The sequence below is a fragment of the Misgurnus anguillicaudatus genome, chromosome 19, assembly GCF_027580225.2.
Source record: "Misgurnus anguillicaudatus chromosome 19, ASM2758022v2, whole genome shotgun sequence".
NCBI classification, from domain to species: Eukaryota; Metazoa; Chordata; class Actinopteri; order Cypriniformes; family Cobitidae; genus Misgurnus; species Misgurnus anguillicaudatus.
The window spans coordinates 33,953,918-33,970,586 of record NC_073355.2 but is presented as its reverse complement, the minus strand read 5'-3'; the positions used below and the strand labels follow the sequence as shown (position 1 = coordinate 33,970,586).

General features: G+C 41.1%; 2 protein-coding genes across 4 annotated transcripts in view; both read left to right on the top strand.

Moving 5' to 3' along the window:
- The first annotated feature begins 201 nt into the window (after window positions 1-201).
- On the top strand, window positions 202-9,274 carry casc3 (casc3 exon junction complex subunit). Of its 3 annotated transcripts, none has more exons than XM_055194536.2 (13): window positions 203-442; window positions 1,070-1,094; window positions 1,230-1,285; window positions 3,590-3,781; window positions 3,989-4,176; window positions 4,385-4,561; window positions 4,756-5,585; window positions 5,674-5,735; window positions 5,877-5,985; window positions 6,865-6,981; window positions 7,145-7,350; window positions 7,525-7,647; window positions 7,825-9,274. In XM_055194536.2, exons 1-13 carry the CDS (start codon window positions 257-259, stop codon window positions 7,861-7,863), a joined length of 2,310 nt encoding a protein of 769 aa, XP_055050511.2. In that variant the 5' UTR covers window positions 203-256; the 3' UTR covers window positions 7,864-9,274. The 3 variants fall into 3 exon arrangements, with proteins under 3 accessions (XP_073713621.1, XP_055050511.2, XP_073713620.1); XM_073857519.1 differs by having other exon boundaries at window positions 206-442; window positions 4,028-4,176; XM_073857520.1 differs by lacking the exon at window positions 6,865-6,981 and having other exon boundaries at window positions 202-442.
- A 1,576-nt stretch (window positions 9,275-10,850) lies between these two features.
- The window catches only part of rapgefl1 (Rap guanine nucleotide exchange factor (GEF)-like 1), a 56,716-nt gene continuing 50,897 nt past the window's right edge, over window positions 10,851-16,669 (top strand). The window contains exon 1 of the mRNA XM_055194537.2: window positions 10,851-11,070. The gene's annotated coding sequence lies outside the window, so the exon portion shown is untranslated. The remainder of the gene's footprint in view (window positions 11,071-16,669) is intronic.

Genomic DNA, 16,669 nt, shown 5'->3' with positions numbered 1-16,669 from the left:
TATAAAAACATGTTTGTTACATGATACATTTAAGATTCAATAATGTAAAATGAAACAATGAGGACAATAAGATTCCACCATAAAAGTAAAGATCCATTTATAAGATCAAAGTAATAAAAAAAATTACCTCACTCTTTACACTACCCACGACGACGTGCGCCGCCTCTGACGCACAGCTCGAGCGGCAGGATATGACGCATTCACGAGCACCCACAATTCCCCGCGCAGATCCGCTTTCCCTTCCTTGAGAGTTAAGATGGCGGACCGGCGGCGACGGAGACGGCGCGCCTCTCAGGACAGCGAGGAGGAGGACGAGTCTGCCTCGGGCTCCGAGAGCGGTAGAGCCTCCTCGGCCGGCGCGAAGGCTCGCGGAAGAGATCCCGAGCCGGTTGAACAGCCAGCGGAACGCGTCGTGGCCAAAAGCGACGATGAGTCGGAGTGTGTGAGTGTGTGACTAAAAATTGCTATTCTGATGGCCTCTTGTCTTGTATTTATGACAAATAATGACATCAAAAGTATCGTTAGTCACTTTTTAAAACGATTATAGACGTGATAAAAATGTAGACGTTTGATGGATTGTCAGTGTTTGCATCCAGGGCCAACACACCAAACAAATATTCAAATATGCGCTCATGGACACTCTAAAGCCTTATTTTACTTCATATCGTATACAGAACTATAAAATATCACGTGTTTCTGTGATCTTGCAGTTATAAATGTGTTGTTTTACATTTTTTACATAAAGATTTCTTGTTTTAAACATGAACTCTCTCGTTTATCATCCTGGTAAAGGGGGCACCACCAGCTGTGCATTGTGCACAAGTTGTCTCTTTTATTTTACTAACGCTGTTTAAAATGAGGTTTAAAGCCTGTTTACATACTTTTAATGTTTGGTTTGTCATATTCTGCAAAGAAAAAATGATATTATGTTAGCACGTACTTCTCATAATACTTGCTGATCATTTATTATAATAAGCACGAGCTAATAGACATTATTGATGAATTATTTGAGTTGTGTATACTGAACGTGTGTGTCTTATTGTGTGTACTGATCTTGTTTTCTCTTTAGGAAAGTGAAGATGGCGTAGGTGAAGGTAAGTGCATTTCTAGTGTCTATTAAATAGTTTATGGGCTATCAGTCTTACTACATTCAGTTCTTGGTTGTCTTGGTAATGAGAACAGACTTGCATTAAAGGCTGATTTGTGTGTGTCTCTCTCTCTCTCTTCAGCTGTGTTATCAGACTATGACAGTGCCGATCTGGAGGAGAATGAATCGCATACTGAGGTACGTCTCTATGGCAACAACATTTAAGGGGCTTGCTGGGAAATCAATCAGTTCTGTTCGTGAAAATGCTGAGCTGAATTCGTGCAGGTCCAGACTGGGCTGTCTGGCTCTTTGATGGCAATCAAAGGAGATAAATGTTTAAATAGCGGCTGGTTGATGGAAACAGTGCTTTGCTCGGGGAACACTATGATCAGCTTGTCTCGTTCAGTGTGGTGAATTTAGATTTGATGGTGTGATTTAATATAAAATATAATAGTTTTATACTTCAATGTGGAGATCAAAAGGCCAGTGAATTGGGTGCACAGGTGGTGTGTTTTTCCCCAAACTATGCCTGGGTTGTTTTATCACGAATTATGAAATTGAGTACTGCCAGAACTGAGCCCCATGCTGTTAGTGCATCTGTGGTCCTCGTCTAATTTTAGTAGACGCGATGCACCAATCAGACGTCTGCTGCTCTTCTTATGTAAGTAGCATTTTGATGATTACAGTGCATATTGTCAGGTAATTAAGGGGTATTAGATAGAGCCTGTTTTGTTGCCTTCGGTTCATTGGTTGCGAGATAACAGAAGGGAGCTGAATGCGGTTGTACCTCTGAACTTATCTGGTTTATTCTGTGCACTGTTACCTCCTGATGTTCCACTTTGTCTGGTGTCCTAGCAACCGTTTCTCCAGCATCTCCACGGTCCAGATTTACTTCCAGAACATGCATGCCCTTCTCACGTTTTTTTTTTACACAGAATGGATTTTTAAAGAGTTACCCGGACAGGGATGGCTGGTGAAAGTCTGTAAATTTAAGTTCGGTGCTTGGGCAGGGTGATATCTGCTGTGTGACTGTAAAAATGTCAGTTCTGTAGTAGTTTATGCTCTATTATATTCACACGGCTATGGGTACATTGAGCTTCTTGTTAGCTGTGTAGATAAGGTGAGTTAAATAGTGATGAAGTACATTTTAATGTTTTATTAACTTGCTTATACATGAATCAATGTTATTATTGGTCGCATGAGGGATTTGTGTTTTGATGATGAAATAAGCTTGTTTAAATCTGTGCTCCTGTTTTGGTTTTAAATGTATTGATTGGTTCCTTGAGTGGATCGTTCACCCAAGGGTGGAAATAATGTCATTGATGACTCGCCCTCATGTCGTTCCAGACTCGTGGGACCTTCGTCCATCTTCGGAAACACAGTTTGGGATGTTTTGTATTTAGTCCGGGTGCTTGCTTGACCCTTCATTGAAGATCTATGTGCGGTGTGCTGTCCATGTCCAGAAAGGTAATGGAAAGACCACCAAAGTGGTCCATGTGACATCAGTGGGTCAGTTAGAATGTGTTGAAGCATCGAAAATACATTTTGGTCCAAAAATTTTTTTTTACTTTGTTCGGCATTGTCTTCTCTTCTGCGTCTGTTGTGGGGCGCGTGCGCGGGACTGGAGTCGCGTGACTGCAGTGATGCGGATGATGTACAATGCGAATGACGTGTTATCTGGTGCGCCCCAGCTGTTTTTTATTTTTTTTGTGCACCTGGGCTTCGTTTACAGTCTGAGGGAGATGCACGCTGTAAGTCTGAGGATAACACGTCATCTGCGTCACTGCAGTCACGTGACTTTAGTCTCGCGCATGCGTTTCACAACAGACACAAAAGAGCAGACAATGCTGAATAAAGTTGTAGTTTTTGTTATTTTTGGACCAAAATGTATTTTCAATGCTTCTAACTGACCCACTGATGTCACATGGACTACTTTGATGATGTTTTTATTACCTTTCTAGACATGGACAGTATACTGTACGTAGATTTTTAATGAAGGGTTAACAAGGTCTCGGACTAAATCTAAAACATCTTAAACTGTGTTCTGAAGATAAACGGAGGTCTTACGAGTTTGGAAAGACATGAGGGTGAGTAATTAATGACATTCTTTCCATTTTTGGGTGAACTATCTCTTTAAAGAGAGAGTTCACTCAAAAATAAATTCTATGATAATTTACTCGCCCTGAATGCTGTTATAAACCTGTATACATTTCTTTGTTCTGAACACCAAGGAAGATATTTTGAGGAATGTTTTGTTTTCATAGTAGGTTTTTTTCCTACTATGGAGGTCAATGGTGCTTCTTTTTCCTGCTTTATTACAAATATCTTCCTTTGTGTTTAGCAGATCAAAAAATTATACAGGTCTGGAACCACCTGATGGTGAAAAAATAATGACAGAAATTTCATTTTTTGTTTGTCCCTTTAAAATGCATGGCTGCTCTTTCCCCATAAGACTTAAGACATTAAACTGAACCATTAATATGTGCTATCTGTGTATACCAGGGAGGTGAGGAAGAGGAGGAGGGTGAGCATTTTAGCACCGAAGAGGCTTCGCGGCCTGCTGCAGAACCCAAACCTGCTGCAGATGCCCCTGTGGAGGAGCTGGAGGCCGAAGAGAGCGATGGAGGGATGAAGGAAGGTAAAGCGGACGAGAAGGAAAATCTGGCCGGAGAGAGGCAGAGTGGTGATGGACAGGTATGAGGTTGAAGATTAATTATTTTTTTGAAGATTTAAGTCTTTTTAGAGTCGTTCTAGATTTCACCATCCGGGTTAATTTTGTGTGAATGGAAGTCATTAAAACAGGTCTTTTGACAGATTTAAAGCCAGTTGGCCAAAATTCAAGGACTGAGGTGATGCCGAGTTATACTGCCAATGGTGTTCTTAATTGTAAATCCTTTTTAGGCCGAAACTAAGCTTGAGACCGGCCCTAAATGTTTACAGGAAAGCACAGAGGACCCTGAGAATAAATCGGACAGTAAAGGCAGCCAGAAGCTGGACGATGATGAGGACAGGAAGAATCCAGCCTACATCCCTCGAAAAGGGCTCTTTTTTGAGCATGATGTCAGAGGTCAGACTCAAGAAGAAGAAAGGTGAATTTTTCCACGTTATTGGCGAAACAAATTATCATATTATCTAGTTCTAAGTCTTGCAGCATGTGCTTAACCCAGTTAATTTAAAGAGTCACTGTTAGTTTCTTTAAAATTATTCATATTTGTTCTTAACTCGAGTTTGTGTGGATACGAATTTTCACCTTAATGTTGTCTCTTTTGTTGTTTTCATCCATCCATCTGTCATTAGGCCTAAAGGCAGACACAGGAAGTTGTGGAAGGACGAAGGTCGTTGGGAACACGACAAGTTTCATGAAGATGAACAGGCGCCAAAATCCCGCGAAGAGCTTATTTCTCTTTACGGTTATGACATACGCAATGGCACGGGACCAAGTGAAGGACGGTCGTACCGATCTCGAAAACCCAGGTGAGATGTTTGGTCCCCTTTATCTGTCTGCTCTTTGTGGTTTGGTAGTAAGAGTGTGCCATAGATTTCATTACACCAGGTTTTCTCAATATTGCGTAAAGGTTTTTTTCAGAAATGTTGGTGTCATTTAATTTAGCTTTAGTTGTAATTGTTCACCCTTTGAAAAACTGACACATGTTTTTCGTTTATTGCAGACATGGTTCACCCAATCGAGAGCCTAGGCGCCAACGTGATGGCGAAAGGTCTGTTCGTACCACGTGGCAGGGCCCCCCTCCTGTTCATCGCAACGCCCCTCGGCCTGTTACCCCACAGTCGGGCTCGTCCACTGCTCCCCCCGCGGCTTCCAGACCCACTGGACGAACCTCAACTCAGCCTCCTCTGCGCAGTTTCCACAGCAATCGAGCCCCATCGGCCCCGTATAGGACAGAAGGTCGAGGATACCCGAAGCCGGGTCTGGACGGCCCGCCGCCTCGGGGTGTGCGGACTCATCCTGGAGAGGGTGAGAGGGGCCCGAGGCTTAAAGGCCGGGGCGGTCACTCCACCTATGCTGATCGTAGCCAGGATCTGCTGGTGGAGGACATTCAAAGCGAGGAAGATGAGGAGGGTGAAATTCCACTGGCGACAACTACATACACCGCTCATCACTACAAGACTGAAAGAGAGAGGGTCCCATCGCCGCGGAAACAGGAGCCAGGATCGGTGGCGGAAGGAAGCAGCGCGGCAGGACAAACGCGAGAATCGTCTCCTCCTCAAGAGAGACCAGTGGAGAAAAAATCGTACTCGCTTGCACGGAGGGCGACACGAACTCGGCCGTCTGATCTCAGCAAGCAGGCATCCTTAGATGATTCTTCAACTACGGTGCCGCAAACGGCAACATCGGCGAAGGGCGAGTCGTGGCAGGAGCAGACCGAAACGGGAACGCAAGGTGGACTGACAGGACTTGACCAAGACCTGGCCCGTCTTAGCCTGACGGGACAGAACTGGGCCCAGAGCCCACCCTCCTACCTACAGGCTGAGATGAGGGGTAATTCTTACACTGTACATTTTCCCCTCATATTCTTAATCCTTTTATAGGGAATGGATTTACATTTCCAGCCTTGTGTTTATTGCAGGTATCCGTGGTTCAATGCACATGGGTGGAGGCCCTCCACAATATGGAAACATGGAGGAAATGGTGAGTAAACTGATTGATCAGTAATTATGTACAAAATATACAATTATTGTATCATCTTAATGTGGTAAAATTATCCCTCTGCCTGAACAGAAGATATAAATTCAACATGGAAAGTACAACTTTTTGTTTTTAATCAATCAGGGTGTCGGTGGTGGCCGGGCAAAGCGGTATTCATCACAGCGTCAGAGGCCAGTTCCCGAACCTGCGCCCATGCACATAGGAGTCATGGAGGGCCATTATTATGAACCCAGTGAGTGTAGCTCTGCTTTTGACCAATAGGGGGCAGTTGTAGTATGGTTGTATTGCATGTTTTTTAATAGAAATGCTTGGATATGTAAAAATTTAAACATTTGATTCTTACTGTTTTGAAATCCATTCAGCTGATCTCTGGGTCTGGCGCTAGCACTTTTAGCATAGCTTAGCACAATCCATTGAAGTGATTAGACCATTAGCATCGCGCTAAAAATAACCAAAGAGTTTTTATATTTTTCCTATTTAAAACTTGACTCTCTTGTAGTTACATTGTGTACTAAGACCGACAGAAAATTAAAAGCTGCGTTTATTTTTTTCTATGCAGATCTGGCTAGGGACTATACTCTCATTCTGGTGTAATAATCAGTGACTGCTGATGTAACATGTCTGCAGCAGGCGTAGTGATATTACGCACTGCCCGAAAATAGTCCCCTTGGTTACTTTCAATGGCAGGGGACTATTTTCGGGCAGTGCGTAATATCACTACGCCTGATGCAGCAATGTTACATCAGCAAAGTCCTTGATTATTACGGCAGAATGAGAGTATTGTTCCTAGCCAGATCTGCGTAGAAAATCGCAACTTTGAATTTTTCGTCAGCCTTGGTGCACGATGTGACTACGGCAGAGTCAAGTATTGGATAGGAAAAATGTCGAAACTCTTTGGTTGTTTTTTGGCGCGATGCTAATGGTCTAATAAGATTCAATGGATTGTGCTAAGCTTAAAGTGCTAGCGCCAGACCCAGAGATCGGCTCAATGGATTCCAAAACTGTAAGAATCAAATGTTTAACTCTGGGGAAGCTGGAAAATGAGCATATTTAAAAAAAAAAGTCCCTTTAATAAACATACAGTGTGACTCAATACAAGATGTCTTTCCAGTGTCTTTCCAGGGACCAATCTACGCACATGGGGAGAACCCAGCAGCCCTCCCCCCTCAAGGCATGCTTGTTCAGCCCGAGATCCACATGCCGCACCCCACTCACCCTGGACACCCAGGTAAAAAAGACATCTGCTTTATTACTTTGTGTGTGAATTGCCTGCAAAACAAACATTCTTAGCGTTGTCTATTAATTTTACCAGAAGTGTAGATTTCTTAATTCATTATGAAACCACCTAAATGTTTGGAGCTGTATATAACAACCAGTGCATTGTATTTCAGCCTTACATCCGCACCAATCAGGAGGACCCATGCCCAATCCGGCTCTTTATGCTGCTCCACCCGTATCTATGTCACCTGGGCAACCGCCTCCGCAGCAGCTGCTACCACCACCCTTCTATCCCCCTCCAGGTGTCATGACCTTCGGGAACACCAACTACCCGTACCCCGCTGGAGCAACACTACCTCCAATGTACCCCAACCCCCAGGTAAGCCTTTTTTTTAATACAGAAGCATCTCTAACCCCTCCCCTGAATGACAAAAAGACCAGTGTTGTTGGTTGCTTTATATGTCTGTCACCTGGCCCTTCCTGTCTAATTTTAACATCACAACAAAAGTATGGCTATGGAAAGCTTAACACATACCTGCTGTTCTGGGTGCAGGCACAGTCGCAGGTCTTTGGTGGGGTGACGTACTATGACACGGTTCATCAGCAAGCTCAGCCCAAACGCTCCCCACCCCGGCGGTCTTCTCATCCTGTTACTGTCAGACCTCCACCTCCTGAGGTAAACACACATCAAAGTTTCAGTTTCTTATGCAATACAATAAAATGTCAACTTTAATAAACTTAAAATTACTTAGCAACACTGTATTTTTGTTTTACAATCAGGTTTTTCATAAAATATTAATGGTGTTCTATTATTAATTGAGGTTTGTGTCTCTCGCTCTCTCTTATCCATCAGGACCAGAGCAGAAATCCGGCTGAGGAGATTCGCTCCTAGCTTACACGAAACGAGGCGGCTGTGTGTCAGGACCATTTTTGTATAAATTGAATTCACTTTTTAGGTTTTAAACTCAGTTTCTTTTTCTTATTTTTTCACTTATGCCTTGCTTGGATTCACTCTCCATCCATGGTCCTGGTGTGCAGGTTGTTTGTGTTGTGTTTTTTAACCAGTAAAGTGTTGATATCTGTTCGCCTGTGAGTGAAATAAGCAGGCAAACATTTTTTCTCCACGAAATAAATCTTGCATCCTTGCTGTCTCTTGTCAGACTGACTGAAAGACTGATGGACTTCGAAATGCCTTCATCCAAGACCACAAGCGGTTTAGATGTTTTGTATCTCCTGTGCTCTGTTGTGCAAACGAACATGTTTTCAGAAAATTACTGATGAGTATGTTGTCGATGTTTGCTGCGGATCTTGCATTTTCTTTAAAGTCTCAAACCCAGGATTTTAGTTTAAGTTATAGTCTAGGTCCGTGTCATGCTTCGAATGGATTAATGTATTTGCAATATACTATGGTGTCAGTGCTGTGGGCTATGCGTAATCGCCTACAACTGAAAAAAAGCATTTTTTTTGTAATTGAGTCCATACGTTCATTTTACACGTTTGTCAAGTTTAGGGGTGCTGTGCCATTCTGACTGCTTTACCCATTGTGATTGGTGCTAGGCCTCAGTTAGGAGGCCGAAAACCTTAACCTTGGTTTCCTTTCTGTCGGGTTGACCCTCATATTCTTGACATTGTATCGTGTTGAATTCAATACTGTAAATCTTATAAATCTGTCAGATGCCGACCTACTTGACAATGTAACTGCTTAAAAGCTTTCTATTGTTAGTGTACATACTATTAAAGTATATTAAAGCCAGTGGTTTATGGAGAAATACTAAACTAAAATACTAAATTACTATGAAATACTGTTATTATTATTATAAACGAGGATACAGCCTCTGGTTTATTTCTAAATATTTCATTGCAAGTTATTTTTCCCCTCTTCATTTTAACAGATTCTGGTGATTGCAATTGTATACTTTTAGGCACACTGTACAGGCATGCATGATTTTATAGATGGGGACTTTGGCTGTGCGCTGTTATTCTTTGCCCCACTGTGGTAGTGCAATGGATGCATCTTTTTCAATTGTTCCCTTTATGATTGTTACAGAAAAAACTAACAGTATAACTGATAAGTTGTTTCAAGTGTGTAGACATGGCTAATACAAACGATTAGATGATGTTGTATTACTTTCTATGCCTTAATGAACTCCTTGATTTGACATATCCGTTTTGTTTGATTAGACCTGACAACACTGTGAGGGCTTGTACGTTTCCTAGTTGTTTGAGAAATGTTGAAAGTGTTAATTTTGCGAATGTTTTGTGGAGCAGTGTCAGGAGATAAAAATTAAACTGAATCAAACATCTCTAGTTGACTTTTTTTTATTTTAGACCACTTGAAGCTCGACTGCACCCAATCGTGCATCATTACATTTATGTATTTAGCAGACAGTACAGTCCATTCAAATCAATCAGTTTTCCCTGGGATTCGAAACCCACAGCCTGTGCGCTGCTAATGCAGTTCATTACTAAGCTACAGGAACACTGTTATTTTACGTCACCATGCGAGAGTCTTAAAGGGCACCTATTTCGTTGCTTAAAAAACCTTAATTTTGTGTATTTAGTATAATACAATGTGTTCTCATGGTTAAGGGCCGATTCACACCGACTGCGTGTTGCCAGATTGGGCGGTTTTGAATTTGATTGTGCGGGTAAAAAGTGGCTTGGGCAGGTGTGCAAAAATTGGGCTGGTTTGAAACGTGCATTTTATAGGCTAATTATTTAGCAAAAAACCCAAGTGTGCATGTATTTCATCTGACGTTACTAAACACACGGCCACTACATGTGTTTGTGTCGACGCCACGCCAATGACGAGTCCGCGTTTAGCCAATCACAAGCTCTCTCAGTCTCAGCGGGAAATCAAGATGTCGATGTGGGAAAATATATAAAAAGTTACAGATAGGAGTGGAAGAGTGACCCGGGCCTGAACCAATGGATAATGCCTTTTAAAATCGGTAAATAGCACTGCAAATTCTGCAACACGGACTCCGGATTTTTAGGAAATTTTCCTAAAATCAAAACTTAAGTTTTTTCTGGACTCAATGCTAAATACATGTCTGACTGTTGAAACAAACTAAAAGAAAGCCAAGAAAATCATGTTAATGACGATTTATGGTGATTTTATTTCTGTTACATCATTGCCTGCAATGACGCTGATGCGTGGTTCCCCTGTTTCAAGATGGCGGTTCTAGTTGACACATTCGGTCCAATGAACTGCCGTAGCCAAGGCAACATCTAGTGTACATATCTATGAGAAATAGCTAGGTAACGCTGCTATCTCCGCCTATACTTCGAATTCATGGACGATGCCCGACTTTTGTGCTGTTTATGGATGTTAGGCCTACTAACACTATGCATTATATTAAAAAAAGTAGATTTTATTAACATCAAAACTTACAAAATTTTCAATGCTAAATACATATCTGAAAAAACCAATAACTAGAACGCATTCATGACGATTTTATTTCCGTTACACCTTTGCTGATGCATTAAAGAGGGGCTCCCTGTTCCAAGATGGCGGCTTTATTTGATGCATTTGTTCCAATGGACTGCCGTAGCCAAGGCGACATCTAGTGTACATATCTATGTCGATCTCCTTATTCGTGGTTGAACCGATTATCTTATTAGATTTTCCTGTGATGCACCGTGTGTTAAGAGGGTCCGAATCAGCTCGGAAGCACGTTGGAGGCGCTCCAATCGCATTTGGAATAATAACGACCAGAAATCCTGTTGTGTGGGGAAAAACCTCGAGGACAAACGCACACGCACGCTGCAGATTGTCACGTGAACCAAAACGACACCCAATTAGAAAGCGAGTAGTTGATTGACGAAACCATTACAACCGCAGTCATGGCGTAGCAGGTACAGTCCAAAGTGAGTTGTACATCAAAAATGTAAAAAACAAAAGCAGTCAACATTATTAATGACATTTATGCCCGTCGTTTTTGTTTACTGTGAAGTCAAGTTTGACCACGAGGGACATTGCGAGATTTTCTGTGTTCTCCATTGAGATTCGCGTTGTTTGAAGGGAATTTGAAGATGTGCTATGAATGATGCCCAAATGGCGGCAATCCACACACTAACAGTTACAGAAACAAAACTGGTAAGTCGTAGATTTGTTTGTGGTCTCTCACATTTTGAAAATCTGTAAGATTAAAAAACAATTGTGTGTCCCTAGCTTTAGTTAGCAGAGGGACTGAATTTATTGCAGAGATATCTCTGAATGGCCACTAGGGGGCGCTAAGCGTTTTACAAAACTTATGTATTGACTACCCATAAGTCATAATAGCCATGTTCACATAAAACAGAGAAAAACAATAGTGGTCGTAAGACTTTTAAATTCAAAAGTTAAATGTTTAGAATCGTTTTGGAGACAAATATAGATTTGTGATTAGATATGAATGCAATAGCACCAGCTACAATTTTAGTGAAATTATTTTTTAATGGTTATTTTTTGCTGAATAAGATGAGATTATCCTATATCCCTGCTAAAAAACAGCATGGACCAGCATGGGAATTATGCTGGTTTGATGCTGGTTTAGCTGGTGTTCACTAGCAAACCAGCACCAAAACACAACATATGATGGTCTTGCTGGTATGCTGTTTTTCAGCAGGGATCTCAATTAGTGGGTATGTGAACAAGCATATTAATGAAATTTGTTGCTTAAAAGCACTGTAATCAGTTTTGGATTAAAGTGTCTTCCAAATGGACAAATAAAAATGCAAGATGGCTCCATAAAGTAAAAAAAAAACTTGTATGTGCCTTGCTCTACCAGTTGAGCTACAGCCAAGACCTAACAATAGATGCATTTTGCACATTTTAAATTATTAAACTTGTGAAGTTTGGACTTCTCTTGAACTCTGAAAATACAGCAACACATTACTTGATCAAGAGTGTTAACCTAACACTTGGCCATTCAAGGTCATGAACTCTTTCAGCAAAGTGTGCGCTCTGCAGCAGCACTATTTGATACATTGTCAATACATCTGTATGTAAACGATGATCTTATTGATAAAAAACCGCATAATAACCACATCCATAATAATGAGCATAATATATGCACAGTTGCAAAAAAAATCAAAGCTTGTTTTAAAAATCCTGTCAACCAACATACAGATATAATTAGTACACGTTCACTCTTCTAATGCATGCTGGATAGAGGATATACCTGTTTACAGATTCACATTGCATAGACAGAGGTTGCAAAACTCGCATTAGCTGTGAGTGACATTCTGTGAGTCACTGTCTGTTAAAGGGGATATTTCACAAGTTTTCATCGTAACTTTTTTTAAGACGTCAAAAGTCCCCAGAGTACGTATGTGAAGTTCCAGCTCAAAATACTCCCTCAGATAATTGATTATAGCATGTTAAAATTGACACTTTGTTGGTGTGAACAAAAATGTGCCGTTTTTGGGTGTGTCCTGTTAAATTAGCTGATCTCTGCACTAAATGGCAGTGCTGTGGTTGGATAATGCAGTATAGGAAGATCCCCTTCTGACATCACAAGGGGAGCCAAATGTCAATGACCTATTTTTTCACATGCTTGCATAGAATGATTTACCAAAACTTAAGTTACTGAGTTGTTCTTTTTCACATTATCTAAGTTGATAAAAGCACTGACCCAATTGTAGCACTTAAACATAGACAAAATTCAGATTTTCGTAATATTTCATGCTATTGTTGTTAGATTTCTTAGTTCACTCAAGTTAGATCCCAGACTCAAGTATCAAAATGTCACAGAGACTTTTTGCTAATGTAGGCCAGCAAGCAACCCCCCAGATGACCCTAGTAACCATAGCAACGCTCGGAGCCACTTAACTAAAGCGTAAAAGCCCTGCCAACCACCCACAACACCTTTAAGATGATGAAGCAAGTACCACTCGCAATTTCACTCGCAAAGTTGCTTGTTCTGTTCCCTCAGCTATCTTCTGTTTATCTGCCACTCTTTCAAATTCCCATCTTTCCTGCTGACATCATCTCTCATCCGTTATGCATGGAATTTATCTCTCATTCTTTCTCCCAGGACCACCAGACTTGTACAGACTAGCCGAATGCAACTGGGCCCCAGGTCCTAACACGAGGGTCCCACTTTAGGACCTCGTCATGGTTTTCAGCCAGACAATAAGCCTTTATGTATTCGCAAGCTGAGTGATATGGGTACTGCGCAGCGATGCTTTTCCGTGGCACGTGAAGGATGCAGATCACGTGGGTGGGTTTGTTTGTTCGTGGCATCTCACTCAGATCACCGAAGCGTGACGTGATTTATGGCTTCAGGCCGCGGATGACCTGCTGAAACCTGACGCACGTCAAGAGATTTTTTTAAGAGCCACGAGCCCAAACTCATTCCAAGATGTCATGCGCTAAACACAAAAAAGAGACATTCACCAAGACACTTAGCATATAGATGCGATTCTCTTCTGCACTGCTCAACATCTCCATTCTGATATCTTTATATCTGCATGCACCGAATGCTATCGTAAATCAGTTTTAAGGAATTACCAGATACAGATTTGTTAGAATTGTTTTAATATGTAGATGGCAGACGCTCTTATCTAAAGCAACTTACAGTGCATGCGAGCTACACAGTCTTACTGGGGAATAAACTCATGACTTGTGTGTTGCTAGCATAACAGCTGAGCTACAGGACCTTTAAACCATTGTATTTAGAGATTTTTAGTTAAAAGTAAAAATTTTGTCATTATTTACCAGTGGCGGCCGATGACTTTGTTTTTCGAGGGCGCACGATGCCAGGTACATCACAACATGTATGTAGCCCGTCGTGTGTGGTTCGTTATTTCAAAATATGTGTTCTGCGCGTCGAGTGATCCTATGTGCATCATGTGTCTTGTCAAAATAAGTGCCCTGCTGCAGACGCGTCTAAAGGGTTTATGATAAAAGAGACGCTCGCGTTTGCCAGATACTCGCATAATCTCATGCGTAATCGGAGTTTACGGTTAAGAGAGGGTCTTGCGTGTATTTTGTGAACGTGAGCGTCTTTTTTATCAAAAACGGTTTTGACGCGTATCCAGCAGGCACTTATTTTGACAAAACACGTGATGCACATGACGCAATGAACACATATTTTGAAAACACGAGCAACACGCATGACACTCCGAACACTTATTTTGAATTTGCCAGCCGCCACTATATTTACTTATATTTATGTTATTTATGTTATTTCAAACTAAAAGACATTTTGAATAGAGTACATTTATTTCAAGCAAACATTTTTTTATTGCAAGAAAAGACTCTAGATGTGCTTCTGTTTACAAGCGATACTGACCCTAAACTATGAGTCAGTTTTTGAAGTTCCTGAACATTTTTGTATTAGATAACTCTCTCAGTTCGCATAGTTAGCGAGTGATCTTTTAGGGCCTTAGTCACCGATGCATTTTTAATGCTTCTTGTCGGCGACCTCTGCATATTTAACAGCGTCCCCACTCTCATCCATTGTTGTCTATGTCAGGGGTGCTCATTGCTGAGGTGGGGCCTTTCCCGTGGCACTTGTAAAAGGACAGTAACCAAACAAAGCCCCATGTTTTCCATGGGTGATTTTGTGTCCCTATCCCCCTGCCTAGGCCGTGTGTTTGTGTTTTGTGGGTGTCATTAGGCTTTTGCATGATTCATGGGAGCTGTTTCTTAGCATCCATGCATTGAAACAAATAATGTGCTTTGTGTAATAAGATGTGTGTGTGTGTGTGTATTATTAAGCTGTAGCAAAGGCGCTCATTCACACATTGTCACGCTGGCACAAACTCACCAAAAGTGACTCAGGCGTCAGAAACCCATACGCTGTCATTTCCGTGTAATCGATTGTCTTCTTTTTCTTCGCTTTTGTCTTTTTCTCACATTCTCTTTACAGCTGAACAATGCACAAAGGTGTGATAGCACAGCCACGGAAATGACTTTAACCTGCATGCGTCTCATGTGAGTTCAAGGGCGGGTGAATCTTTGATGTGTAAGAAAAAAGTTGTTCTTTTTCCATCTATAACATCCTGAATCTCATTTTTATACCTTATGCTTAAAGCCTGTTTTGTCAGCAGCCTTATTTTGACCTGTTTTTCTGGTCATATGTTTATCTACCTCTCAGTGAAAGTTATCTTTATGGTGTTTATGGATCTTATCATATGTGACCCTGGACAACAAAACCAGTCATAAGTCACGGGTATATAGTAGCAATAGCCAACAATACATTGTATGGGTCAAAATGATCATTTTTTAAGCCAAGAATCATTAGGATATTAAGTCAAGATCTGTACTGTAAATATATCACAATTGTTTAGTATTAGTTATGGACTTTTCTCAATATTTAGATGTTTTGCACCCTCAGATTCCAGATTTTCAAATACTTGTATCCCAGCCAAATATTGTCCTATCCTAACAAACCGTACATCACTGGAAAGCCTATTAAGTCAGCTTTTTAAAATTATTTTAAACTTATAGCTGGTCCAGGATCAGACATTGTATAACATTAAGACATCCAACATCACTTCCTAAATGACAGCGAGCTAAATTATGCTATAAACCCGAGGATCACCGGGAAATATAATCCCATAAAGTGTTTCTTAAAACGCTCTTCAGGGGTCACATTAGCATTCTAATCTCCCAGATTGACAGGGAGGAGGGCGACTGTGCGGGAGTAAGACAAACAGCTTTCCAACCGATTTACTTATGATGGGTTTGGGGTGCCAGGGAGGGGAACAGCGTTATTGTGTATCATGGTGCTGGAAAGCGGGTCTGTTTAATGAGTTAAAGATAATCTCCTTATGAGAAAAACGCATAAGTTCCACACATACACAACTAATGTTGCACATCAGGAGCCCAAAATATTTATCTTAGCCTCGGTTTGTGTGTATACAAGAGCGACTATATTGAATTCGAAGGGATTCCCATTTCATTGGAGGGTTTGATGAGTCTATTGTTTATTGTGAGATTAGTAGGGTGTGCGTCTCAGAACATTAGGTCTTTGTTGTATTTTCATTCGTACAATACATTACAGGGTGTTGACGAAGAAGAATGACATAACATGGTGAGTGCGTGCACTTATATGCGTGTGTGTTGTGTTGTGTACAAAAGCACATGGCGTTGTAACAGTGTGGGGGGGTTAATGAGTCATCGCAGATGTGAGCTCTGCTCTCCTCACTTCAGGGCAAGCGTGTTAGGCTCTTGAGGTCATCCATCATCTGATGTTGGTGGGTGGGTTTTTGTACCCATAAGGACTGGTGGGCTACACTGCCAGGCGAATATATTAGAGAGTCGTATTCATTACAAAGACAAATATGCGTGTGGAATTAATATGGTAATGACTTTTTCTCTTTTGTTAAAGAGCTGTGGTGCTTCTGTTGGATTATATTAGCTCTGTATTCGCAATATTAGCTTTTGGTATTGAGATAAAGAAAATATTTAATATATGTGACCCTGTCTGTGAAATCCAGGCTAAAGTCTCATTATCTGGGTATGAGATTAGAAGCATTTCGAATTTGATTTCACTTTAATTTTAATCTTTGACATGACCTTAGTCAATATAAAAGATATCAAGATTGTATTTTCACAGAATGTTCTTTACATTATGTATTTAGTATTATGAGCTTTTTTGGCTTTTCACAGACTGGGTCACACATATGCGGGTGATTCTCGCGAAATTAGACTTATGAGGTGTCATGAAACATTTTGATAAAAAAGTAAATGCAAAGTAAGAGTA